Source organism: Quercus lobata, chromosome 9, assembly GCF_001633185.2.
Source record: "Quercus lobata isolate SW786 chromosome 9, ValleyOak3.0 Primary Assembly, whole genome shotgun sequence".
Taxonomy (NCBI): Eukaryota; Viridiplantae; Streptophyta; class Magnoliopsida; order Fagales; family Fagaceae; genus Quercus; species Quercus lobata.
In genome coordinates, this window is record NC_044912.1 from 47,048,447 (window position 1) to 47,061,873 (window position 13,427).

At 34.5% G+C, this 13,427-nt stretch overlaps 2 protein-coding genes across 3 annotated transcripts; both read left to right on the forward strand.

Moving 5' to 3' along the window:
- Positions 1 to 4,967: 4,967 nt before the first annotated feature.
- Positions 4,968 to 13,414, forward strand: LOC115959982. Of its 2 annotated transcripts, XM_031078672.1 has the most exons (4): positions 4,968 to 5,141; positions 5,269 to 5,460; positions 12,378 to 12,906; positions 12,994 to 13,414. In XM_031078672.1, exons 2-4 carry the CDS (start codon positions 5,269 to 5,271, stop codon positions 13,329 to 13,331), a joined length of 1,059 nt encoding a protein of 352 aa, XP_030934532.1. In that variant the 5' UTR covers positions 4,968 to 5,141; the 3' UTR covers positions 13,332 to 13,414. The 2 variants fall into 2 exon arrangements, with proteins under 2 accessions (XP_030934532.1, XP_030934531.1); XM_031078671.1 differs by lacking the exons at positions 4,968 to 5,141; positions 5,269 to 5,460 and adding an exon at positions 11,742 to 12,068 and having other exon boundaries at positions 12,189 to 13,414.
- LOC115959981 lies at positions 5,613 to 6,969 on the forward strand. Its single transcript, XM_031078670.1, has one exon. The coding sequence runs from the start codon at positions 5,662 to 5,664 to the stop codon at positions 6,955 to 6,957; it is 1,296 nt and encodes a 431-aa protein (XP_030934530.1). The 5' UTR covers positions 5,613 to 5,661; the 3' UTR covers positions 6,958 to 6,969.
- Positions 13,415 to 13,427: the final 13 nt, after the last annotated feature.

Consider the following 13,427-nt stretch of genomic DNA (forward strand, 5'->3'; position numbering starts at 1 on the left):
TGATCAGATAGAAAAGTCTCCGTTCTTAGTCAACTTCCATCTCATACAATCACCGTTGGTCACAAGAGGTAAATTGGATGCCAAGAGACGGAAAAAATCATCCACCACATTTGCCTCCCAATCATTAGGGCCCCGAATGAAACAAACATCCCAAGTTCTCCCATTCCCTGCTCCTTGACACAACAAAGAAGAATCTATGGAAGTTTCTTTGTTTGTAGCAAAAGAGTATAGGATTGGAAAAGCCAAATGGAGAGGAAGATCTCCACACCAACAGTCTGTCCAGAATTTCACTCTATCCCCCATACCCACCCCCACTTTAAAGTGGACATTTCTACGAAACACTTCCCATCCCATCCGAATACTTCTCCACATACCACACCCATGAACACCCCTCCCCAACTTAGAGATCCATCCCCCCCATTCTTCCTCAAATTTCAAAGCTACCACCCTCCTCTAAAGCCTATTCTCCTCGATCCCAAAACGCCAAAGCCACTTTCCAAGTAAGGCTTTGTTGAAAGTGGTCAACTTCCTAAAGTAGTTGACCACTTTACTAGTTTGCAATTTTTTCCCCTTTATTGATTATAAAAAGTAGTACTCCTAGTAGGTTAGTTGACATACATATATATATATATATATATATTTATAAAGTTTGACATAGTCTCTTGTTCATGTGGAGCCTGAATTCAAAAATGAAAGCTCCTATGAAAATGAGGTGTGTTCTTGAGTTGATTTTCTAGAACCTACCATCTCTTTGTTTATCTGATTTTCCATTGTGCTATTTCCTCCACCCCTTGTGGGGGAGAAGATGCCCAATGGTTCAAAGACCATTTTGTACAGCAGGTTAGTCAACATGGTGGCAGGATTTAACAATGCATGAAATTAGGCTTATATAAATGTGGACAAAGAGATTGTTTGGTCACACTTGGAAAGTAGCTTAGATGCATGTTCATGGTAGGTATGTGGAGAAATAGTGGCATGAGTTAGTGATAGTGTGGTCATAGTCCCATGATTCACTCTCCCTGAAGATATGTGCAGAAGAGAAAAATCTGAAAGCTTGTCTTTGTGGTTATGATGCCAAACAGTAACACAGATCCACCTTTGGTAGCAATTAAATTGTTGTTCAGGGGTGTCTGAGCTAGTTCCTGAGGATGTAATAATACTCATCATAATTGTTGTTAGTTATTTATTATCTGGGAAAGGTCCACTAAAAAGAGTACTTTAAGAAATTGAATAAGAGACGAATTTGATGCTTTAAAGTTTTGAGCCTAGGAGTTGGTGCTTTGCTCTATGTTGGTAGCAATGAATCCACCAAGCACAAAGAGACATCAATGCACTTGACAAGACTTGGGACATGTTGGAACTTTGAAGTGAAAGAGGGAGAGAGTTATTTATCTGTTCCTATAAGTCACCTCAGGGATGATATGATGATCAATTGGGTTGTTGTTTTCTTCTGCCTAGATTTTACAGCTGGCCAAATTTTACCCCTATTCACACGCTAGGTTGTTCAAATCCTTAAAAATTACGGGCTCACACTAACTATTTCTCTAAACATATTTTCACACAAAAATCTCATCTTGAGCAAAATTAGAGCCCACAGTCAGATATTGACTTTCAAAAAAATAAAAAATTTATTTCTGAACTCAGTTTGTTTGATTTACTGCTGGAGAAACTCTTGAAGTCTGTTGGAGATAAAATTTATGATTTTTTTGTTTGTTTGTTTGTTTGTTTGTTTGTTTTATCGGTGATAATGCTTCATTGAAAAATGAAAAATTTTAATTTGGAAGTTGATTGTCTTGTCATGTAACCTGCCCAAATATATTTGCTTTTTCCATAATTCTGTGGGAAGACTATCCAAATAATTTTTTAGCTCATCTATTGGGGGTAGTTCTAGTGGGATGATTTGGCTAGACATGGACCTTATAAAGCTTTGGTTTAAAATAGGGAGCATTTGGATTTGCCTTTCATTTAAACCTAAGCTCTGGATTTGGTTAAAAGACCTCTACGCAAATCTTTGGTACCCTGTATGAATACCTCAAGAAACACAACCAGCAAGCCTGTCTTGCCCTCCGCTAATGTCTTTCGCTTCTCTGAATGTTTCAGTTTTTTCCCCAAACTCGGTTACTTTGATTTTTGTTTCATCTCCGTCTTTCTTTTCTATCTTTTTGGTGTGTGTCCTCTTGACTAGATCTTGGTTGTTAGTAAGATCCAGTCAATTTAAACTCGTGTTATTCAACTCACTACTATTACTTGTCTTAACTTGATCATCATTCTGATTTTAGGTCCTTTTACTGCTTGTGCTGGCACATCTTATGTTAGTATTTCTTTTCTTTCTTTTCAAATCTTTCCCCAATCACTTGGGGGCATTATTCTTATATTTAAGGATTTCTTTAAAATTTTGGATAAATATTTGTTTTAGTATTGTTTGGAATTGATGATGGTTGTCCATTTGGTGCTGTTATTTTATTCCTTTAGTTTGTGCATAAACCACATAATATGATTTGAGTAATGTTGTTGTATGATTAGCAAACGCACTTAGTCCATTTGGAACTGTCTTTCTGAAAAAGCTCCGAGGCAATTTCCTTGTTTGTGATGTTAATGAAATTCTGTTATAGATTCTATACTTTAATTTCCCAGCTTATCGACCAATGGTCTATTAAAGCATTGTAATTGTTTGGTATTATGGTTATAATATTATTTTCAGAACAAGATATGATGAGCTATGGAATTAGTATAAATAAATATGATAGATCTGACCAAATGAACTTTAGCTCAAATGAGTGACCTCCTTCCTTTATAAAGACCGAGGTTGAGAAGGATGAGATCATGAGTTCAGACACGTGCATATGTACATATTTATATGTGTGAGAGATTAATCTGTTACCCATGGAAAAGTTAATCTCCTAGACTTAGTTTCATAATTAGTGTCCCAAAAAGACATGCAATGCGAGCAGACGTGCAAAACACCAAGTTTGCCTTAACAGTTATTTGCCAATTTAATTTGCTCAACCTTGTTGGGCAATCTCGTCTTGTTAAATCAATCATTTTACAAAGCAACGTTTTGGACTAGATTTAAGGTAACAAAGTAAGTGATATCAATGCAAATTAGGTACTCTTTTAACTCTCTGCAAGTTGTTGTGGAATCAAAGTTATATATTTTTGAGGAAAACTCGGTGTCTTCAAGCTTGAGTGATGGTATGATGGTATTTTAAGTTCTGGCTATAAAGCCATGAGTCGTTTTATGCACTTTCTGTTTACAAATGGAATGTTTGAGCGAATTCATGGTGTTAAGGTTCAAACACAAAAACGAGAACAGCACATAGGAAATCAAATCTATGCTTGCTGGGTAAAAGTCATCATGCCAAAGAGAGGTAGATATCGAACTTCAGAAAACACATACCTACATGTCATGAATCAAAAAATTGGCTGGACCTTGCAAAGTTGAAGCAATAGATTAATGTTTTGCACCCCAAGACTGAATTCTTCCTAAAATCTCTTGAAGAAAGGGTTTACACTTGTGCATGGTTAGTCTTCCAAGGATCAAAGGCATTCTAAGATATCATTATATTTGAGAAAAAATATCTTAGTTTTCCCATTAACACCACACTTTTTTCAATATTTATATGTAGGCCATACATTTCTTTTTTAAAAATCCAACTCCCTAAAAACTTTCATGAAATGAATTGAAACTGGTTGTTACCAATCCAATGATAATAACAATAAATTTAAAGGAATAAATATATATATAAAAACTCTAATCCTCTTACGACTCTTAACTGTCACCAATGTTATGGCCCATTAATTACAACTTATTATCTTGGCAAATTGTTTAATGAACATATATATAAGTTTCGTCTCCCAGGATTTATCAAAACAAAAATATATAGTTTCTTCTTCCGGAAAGGAGAGGCCAATGTTGGTTTGGATTTTGTACTTTATTTGCTCAAAGTGAAGAAGAAAATGACTAAAAGCCAATAAACTACGTGAGTCTAGATTAGTGGTTTTTTTTTTTTTTTTTTTTTTTTTAAATTTTTTTATTTATGTATAACCATATTTTTCCAACTTTCAATAAAAGATAATCCAAGTACACACAAAAGCAAACAAACTATAGAAACTTAAGCCTATCAAAACAATTTGATAGGTCCATTTGATCTTTAGTGTCCGTTTAGAAATGTAGTTTAGTTTAGTGTTTTTTTTTTTTTAATTTTTTTTTAGCTTATTTGCATAGTATTTATTAAAAGATATATTCTTGGTAACTTTTTTATGTTAAATGTGCGACAAAAAGCTAAAAATTAGCTTTATTTTCAAAAAACTAGTTTTGTTATTTTGTTTCAAAAAGAAAAGGTGAGATAAAAAGAAAAAACCTAAAAGTTAAAAATTAAATTTTTTTGGCTAAACATACACCTAGCATGAAAGACTTATTAAACACCAATTATGATTTATCACCATCACAAATTGTGAAAAAAAATTGACTTTAATTCAATTGAATCCTAGTAATAAAAAAATGCTTGCTCATTTGGTATAATTATTTCCAATTGGTTCATTTTATATAAAAAAAATAATAAAATGAATAAAAATAGAACTATACGTATATAAAATTTTTTTTTTTTTTTTTAAATTATACATAAGAAAAGCCCAATAAAATCAAGTCTTTCGTGGGCCTAGGGCTAAGACAAAACCAGGCCATGCCGAAATGACAAAAACACCACTACTAAATCCTCAACTCTCGGACTAATTATCAGTTAGTTGTAGAATGAAACTATGAGTCTATGACCTCTCATATTGAAATTTAGGGCGGTGTTTAACAATATTTCCCGCCCTAATAATTATGTTTAGCTTAAACCAAATAATTTTCCATACCCTCCCAATCCAATCCAATTCAATCCAATCCGATCCATACCCTCCCTATCCTCTCGATCTCTATATAAATCCCTCTCTGTCTTGGAAAAAAAAAAAGAGGAACACGAACACACACAAAAGCAAAAGCAGCAGTTCCACGATCTAGAAAAGCAAGTTACTTACAGCATCTTCAAACTTTGGGTGTTGATTTTACCAAATCAGCTAGCGGCAGAGATCATTGAAGACTTTCTCGTTTTGTGAGCAGAGTTTGACTTGTGCTGCCTACCTGCCATAATCTATAAAGGGTATGTGTCCAATCTCCAATTATTTTGATTTGGATCTGGATTTTGGGTACCATCTGGCGTTCTATAAATAAATTCCTGTTCTTTTTTCTAAACAAATTGGGTGTTGTTATATGTTGATGTGATATAGATGGAAATTCAACATTTTTGCCACGGTAAGCATCCGTTGGTCTTCAATGAAGACGAGAGAGGAGGAGATCTTTGTTGGGCGTGCAGGGAGCCTGTGTTGGGTCCTAGCTACAGTTGTATAAAATGGCAAGAAGGGTACCACCATCATAAATCATGTGTGGAACTATCCCGTGAGTTGCAACATCCCTTGCACCCAAAACATCCTCTTATTCTCCATGACGAATCTTATCGAGACAAAGAATATAGCAAATGCGAAGTTTGCAAAGTATATCGTGGGGAATACGTTTATGGATGTTTCCGTTGTAACTTTAACCTTCACACCAAATGTGCTTCCTTACCGCTCACCTTAGAATCTGAAGTCCACGACCATCCATTAACTTGCATTTGAAAGTTGATGAAGTTCACTTGCGACCTTTGTGGCAAAGAAGGCAATTTGCCCATTCTTTGTGCCCAATGCCATTTCTGTATTCATGAAACTTGTGCTTCTTCTTATCTACGCAGAGTCAAAGCTATACGTCACAACCACCCCCTCCATCTCACCTATTCTTCTCGTGAAGTACCTCAATCTGATTCCCCATTTTGTCAACTCTGTGTTCAAAAAGTGGACATAGACTACGGGTTCTACTATTGTTCAAGTTGTGATTATGTTGCCCATCTTGATTGTGCTATGGACAAGAGAAATAGGGAGGACATAAATTTGCTTAAACTTACAGATAGGGAGTCCAATGAGCTAGAAATTGAAGATTTAGAGCTGGATGGATTTGTGGACTTAGCAACTTACAAAGTCAAAAAAATCAATGTAGGTGAGGACGGAATTGAAATTCTCACAGAAATCGAACACTTCAGTCATGAGCATGATTTAAAGCTTTCTGACGAGGTCGAGAATAACAAAAAATGTGATGGGTGCATAGGAGCCATTTTCCCTCCGTTTTATAGATGTGCCAAATGCAACTTCTTTCTTCATAAATCTTGTATTGAATTATCTAGAAAAAAGCGACACCCACTTCACCAACACCCACTCACCTTCCTCCCAAAGACACCTTATAGGAGTAAGTCATTTGGGTGTGATGCTTGTGACCAATCTTGCAATGGCTTCACTTACCATTGTGAGAAATGCAAATTTGATCTTGATGTTCAATGTAGTTTGATCTTGGAAATCTTTTCCCACAAAGGACACGAGCATCTTCTTCGCCTCTCCACCACAAGATATAGCCAGAATTGCAATAGTTGTGACTTTAAAAGTTCCCCACACTGCTATCAAAATTACCAAGTATTACGTTGTATCACCTGTGAATTTGCACTGGACTTTAAATGTGCTATACTACCACTTAATACAAGGTATAAACAACATGAGCATCCCTTTTTCCTCAGTTATGCTGTTGAAGATGATTCCGGTGACTATTATTGTGATATCTGTGAAAAAGAACGAGACCTAAAACATTGGTTTTATTATTGTGCAGATTGTAGCTATCGTGCTCATCCTGAATGTATTCTTGGAAGATACCCAAATATTAAGTTTGGAGGTGCTTATACTTTTGACAGTCACCCACACCCACTCACTATCATTGAGAAAACTAATGACCACCCTGAATGTCGCAAATGTGGTGAGCCTTGCGAAGAGTTTTTCTACCAATGTGCCATGTGTAATTTCAGCATTCACAAAAATTGTTTATGGAAAGGACAGATGTAATTTTCATTTTCATTTTCATTTTGTACTACACTTAGTCCAAATGATTTTTGGTCTGAGAAATTTGTCAAATGAGAGTGCAGTAGTTATTTTTAATGCTCTTTCATGGCATCATGATTCAGATAGGAGATAAATACATTGAACCAACTCATGGTTGTTTGTGTCTGGTTTTACTCTCCCGTGTCCTCATTTCTTAGAAATAAGAAGTGTGTAGATTATAGGATTTTCCAGTTTTTTAGCGATAGCGTGGTCATAGTCCCACGATTCACTCTCCCTGAAGATATGTGCAAAAGAGAAAAACCTGAAAGCTTGTCTTTGTGGTTATGATGCCAAACAGTAGCACAGATCCACCTTTGGTAGCGGTTTAATTGTTGTTCAGGTGTGTCTGAGCTAGTTCCTGAGGATGTAATAATACACATCATAATTGTTGTTAGTTATTTATTATCTGGGGAAGGCCCACTAAAAAGAGTACTTTAAGAAATTGAATAAGAGTACTCAAAGTTTTGAGCCTAGGAGTTGGTGCTTTGCTTTATGTTAGCAATCCTTATGAAGCCACCAAGCACAAAGAGACATCAATGCACTTGACAAGACTTGGGACATGTTGGAACTTTCAAGTGAAAGAGGGAGAGAGTCATTTATCTGTTCCTATGAGTTACCTCAGGGATGATATGATGATCAATTGGGTGGTTGTTTTCTTCTCCCTAGATTTTATAGTTGGCCAAATTTTACCCCCATTCACACATTAGGTTGTTCAAATCCTTAAAAATTACTTGTTCACACTAACTATTTCTCTAAACATATTTTCACACAAAAATCTCATCTTGAGCAAGGTTGGAGCCCACAGTCAGATATTGACTTTTAAAAAAATAAAAAATTTATTTCTGAACTCTGTTTGATTTACTGCTGGAGAAATTCTTGAAGTCTGTTGGAGATAAAAGTTACGATTTTCTTTTGTGACTTCTTGTATGTTTTATCAGTAATAATGCTTCATTGAAAAATGAAAATTTTAAATTTGGAAGTTAGATTGTCTTGTCATATAATCTGCACAAAAATATTTGCTTTTTCCATAATTCTGTGGGAGGACTATCCAAATAATTTTTTAGCTCATCTATTGGGGGTAGTTCTAGTGGGATGATTTGGCTAGACATGGACCTTATGAAGCTTTGGTTTAAAATAGGGAGCATTTGGCTTTGCCTTTCATTTAAACCTAAGCTCTGGATTTGGTACACAAATCCTCGGTACCCTGTATGAATACCTCAAGAAACGCAACCAGCAAGCCTGTCTTGGCCTCCACTATTGTCTTTCGCTTCTCTGAATGTTTTAGTTTTTTCCCCAAACTCAGTTACTTTGATTTTTGTTTTATCTCTATCTTTCTTTTCTATCTTTTTGGTGTGTGTCCTCTTGACTGGATCTTGATTGTTAGTAAGATCCAGTCAATTTAAACTCATGTTATTCAACTCACTACTATCACTTGTCTTAGCATGATCATGATTCTGATTTTAGGTCCTTTTACTGCTTGTGCTGGCACATCTTATGTTAGTATTTCTTCTTTCTTTTCAAAATTTTCCCCAATCACTTAGGCTCCGTTTGGGAGGAGGGAATGGAATGGAATAAAAAGAATATTTTTAGAATATTCTTCCTTCCTCTTGTTTGGGAGTTTTAATGGAGGGAATGGAATGTCAATTCTCTTATTTGGGAGTTTAAGTGGGAGGGAATGGAATGGTTAGGAGGGAATGCTCATTCCTCCCTTTTCCCTCAAAACCTCAAATTTTTGTTCCCCTAAAAATTGGGAGGAATGGGAGGGAATGAATTTAGATTTAATGAAATTTTTGTTAAAATATCTAAAATACCCCTTTAATATCAACCTTTTTTTTCTCATTCAGCCGTAAGAAAAATAAAGCTATAATTCTTGCACAATATTGTCCGTCCTTTACAAAGTGAAGCTGCTGCCGCTGGTCTTTTTTTTTTTTTTTTTTTTTTTGTCTGCTGCAATTTTCAGATATTGATCAAACCAAGTATGTCTATCTTTTCTTTTTTTCTTTTTAGTTGTTTGCTTCATCTTTTTTTTTTTTTTTTTAATTTTTATGAACTATTTGCTAGTGATTCATGAGAGTGAAATATAGTGTTTTTGTACACCTAAAAACCAAAACAAACTACATTTTGTACAACTAAAAACCTTGAAAGTGAAAAGAAACGAAAACTGCTGTTACTTGTACAGCTAAAAAAAAATTGTATTTAGAAATTTGAAAGTGAGAATTGCTGGAAAACTGCTGTAGAACTGCTGTGAATTTGAAACTGAGAACCGCTAGAGAACTCAAATTTGCTTTTTACTCTGTTTCCTCTTTGATTCTTCTGTTATTTACGAAGCAAGTGGTGTGTTACGTACACTTGCAGTTTTAAGTCAACCATCCAATTAGTTAATAGCTCTAACCTTAGTTTTGGAATGGATTATGTTATTTTGTTTTGTTTTGGCATGACTCATTACCGAAGTTTTTTTTTTTAAAGATATTTGTTTGCATTGTTAGACAATATTTATTTTGTTGAGAATAAATATGTGATGCGTGAATTGCTTTACAACATAGAAATATACATAACTTGTTTTTTAGCTACAATAATTTTTTTTTTTTCCTTAATGAAATTGGGATATGGAGATGTATTAAATTATCCATTGTAAAGCATACCAGCCAAAAAAGATCCAATCTAAAACTAGCAGCCCCTAAAAAAAATTTGCAAATTGAAATAAAGAAATTGTACTATTGTTAATTTTTCATGCCATTATCTTCATCTGTTAAATTATTGATTAACGTGATACAATCTATTCACCTTGACAAAACAATATTGTAATTCAATAATCTAACACAGCCCAATTGTGGCTAACTAGTTTCACATCATCCACTAAATACTAAGCATTTCATAGAAATTATAAGTTTTCATTGATTATTTTTTATGTTCTTTAAAAGAGGGGTATAATAGTAATGTTATTATAAAATGATTCCATTCCATTCCTTCCAATGTCACTCCCAAACGGTGTTACTTACTTTCCATTCCATTCCATTCCTTTATTTTATAACATCCAAACAAGATTTTTAAATCATATTCCATTCCATTCTATTCCATTCCTTTCCCTACTAAATCCATTTCATTCCTTTAATGATCATTCCATTCCATTCCATTCCATTCCTTTATAAACTCCCAAACGGACCCTTAGGGGCATTATTCTTATATTTAGGGATTTCTTTAAAATTTTAGATAAATATTTATTTTAGTATTGTTTGGAATTGATGATAGTTGTTCATTTGGTGCTGTTATTTTATTCCTCTAGTTTGTGCATAAACCACATAATATGATATGAGTAATGTCGTTGTATGATTAGCAAAATGTTCCGAGGCAATTTCCTTGTTTGTGCATAAACCATTTGGAACTGTCTTTCTGAAAATGTTCCAAGGCAATTTCCTTGTTTGTGATGTTAATGAAATTCTGATATAGATTCTATACTTTAATTTCCCAGCCTATCGACCAATGGTCAATTAAACCATTGTAATTGTTTGGTATTATGGTCATAATATTATTTTCAGAACAAGATATGATGTGCTATGGAATTAGTATAAATAAATATGATAAATCTGACCATGTGAACTTTAGCTCAAATGAGCGACCTCCTTCCTTTATAAAGACTGAGGTTGAGAAGGATGAGATCATGAGTTAAGACATGTGCATATGTACATATTTATATGTGTGAGAGATTAAACTGTTACCCATGGAAAAGTTTATCTCGTAGACTTAGTTTCATGATTAGTGTCCCAAAAAGACATGCAATCCAAGCAAAAGTGCAAACACCGAGTTTGCCTTAACAGTTATTTGCCAATTTAATTTGCTCAACCTTGTTGGGTAATCTCTTGTTAAACCAATCATTTTACAAAGCAATGTTTTGGACTAGATTTAAGGTAACAAAGTAAGTGCTATCAATGCAAATTAGGTACTCTTTTAACTCTCTGCAAGTTGTTGTGGAATCAAAGTTTTATATTTTTGGGGAAAACTCAGTGTCTTCAAGCTTGAGTGATGGTATGATGGTATTTTATGTTCTGGCTATAAAACCATGAGTCGTTTTGTGCACTTTCTGTTTACAAATGGAATGTTTGAGCGAATTCATAGTGTCAAGGTTCAAACACAAAATCGAGAACAACACATAGGAAATCAAACAAACTATAGAAACTTAAGCAAACAAACTATAGAAACTTAAGCCTAAAAAAACAATTTCATGGGTCCAGTTGATCTTTAGCGTCAGTTTAAAAACGTTTTTTTAATTTTTTTTTTTTTTTAACTTATTTGCATAGTATTTATCAAAATATACAATTTTTGGTAACTTTTTATGTTAAATGTGAGACAAAAAGTTAAAAATTAGCTTTATTTTCAAAAAACTAGTTTTGCTATTTTGTTTCACAAAAAAAATTCTGAGATAAAAAGCAAAAACCTAAAAATTAAAAATAAAATTTTTTTGGCTAAACATACACCGAGCGTGAAAGACTTATTAAACACCAATTATGATTTACCACCTCCACAAATTGTGAAAAAAAAAAATTTTGACTTTAATTGGATTGAATACTGGTAATTAAAAAAAAAAAGGCTTGCTCATTTGGTATAATTTTTTCCAATTGGTTCATTTTATATAAAAAAATAATAATAATAAAATGAATAAAAATAAAATTATATTTACAAAAAAATTGAAAAATGTTAAGAATTATTCATAAGATAAGCCCAATAAAATCAAGTCTTTCTTGGGCCTACAATTAAGACAAAACCAGGCCATGCCGAAATGACAAAAACACCACTTCCTAATCGTCAACTCCGACGACTTAATTATTAGTTTGTTGAAGAATGGAACTCTCATAGTCAGATCTCAGATCAGATCCCACTAATTAATCTTGTTTAGCTTAAACCCAAATAATTCTCCACACAAGAGCAGCAGTCCCACGATCTATGTAAGCAAGTTACAGCATCTTCAAACTTTGGACGTTGATTTTACCAAATCAGCTAGCGGCGGAGATCATTGAAGACTTTTTCGTTTTGTGAGCAGAGTTTGACTTGTGCTGCCAGCCTGCCATAATCTATAAAGGGTATGTGTCCAATCTCCAATTATTTTGATTTGGATTTGGATTTTGGGTACCATCTAGCGTTCTATAAATAAATTCCTGTTCCAATCTCCAATTATCTTATTATACGTTCATGTGATATAGATGGAAATTCAACATTTTTGCCACGATGACCATCCGTTGGTCTTCAATGAAGACGAGAGAGGAGAAAATCGTTGTTTGGCGTGTAGGGAACCTGTGTTAGGTCCTAGCTACAGTTGTATAACATGCAAATGGTACCACCATCATAAATCATGTGCGGAATTATCCCGTGAGTTGCAACATCCCTTGCACCCAAAACATCCTCTTATTCTCTTTGACGAATGGGAAATTGATGAAGACAAAGAATATAGCAAATGCGAAGTTTGCAAAGAACATCGTGATGAATACGCTTATGGATGTTTCCGTTGTAACTTTAACCTTCACACCAAATGTGCTTTCTTACCGCTCACCTTAGAATCTGAAGTCCACGACTATCCATTAACTCGCATTTGGAAGTTTATGAAGTTCACTTGCGACCTTTGTGGCAAAGAAGGCAATGTGCCCTTTCTTTGTGCCCAATGCAATTTCTGTATTCATGAAACTTGTGCTTCTTCTTATCTACGCAGAGTCAAAGCTATACGTCACAACCACCCCCTCCATCTCACCTATTCTTCTCGTGAAGTACCTCAATCTGATTTCCCATTTTGTCAACTATGTGTTCAAAAAGTGGACACAGACTACAGGTTCTACTATTGTTCGAGTTGCGATTATGTTGCCCACCTTGATTGTGCTATGGACGAGAGAAATAGGGAGGACATAAATTTGCTTAAACTTACAAATGGTGAGTCCAATGAGCTAGAAATTGAAGATTTAGAGTTGGATGGATCTGTTGACTTAGCAACTTACATAGTCAAAAAAATCAATGTAGGTGAGGACGGAATTGAAATTCTCACAGAAATCAAACACTTCAGTCATGAGCATGATTTAAAGCTTTCTGATGAGGTTGAGAATAACAAAAAATGCGACGGGTGCTTACGAGCCATTCTCCCTCCGTTTTACAAATGTGCCAAGTGCAATTTTTTTCTTCATAAATCTTGTATTGAATTACCTAGAAAAAAGCGACACCCACTCACCCTCCTCCCAAAGGCACCTTATTGGAGTCAGTCATTTATGTGTAATGCTTGTGAACAATCTTGCAATGGCTTCACCTATTATTGTGAGACATGCAAGTTTGATCTTGGAAATCCTTTCCCACAAAGGTCATGAGCATCCTCTTTACCTCTCTAGCACAAGATATAGTCAGAATTGTAGTAGTTGTGACTTTGAAAGTTCCCTATTATCCAGTCAAAATTCCCAAGTATT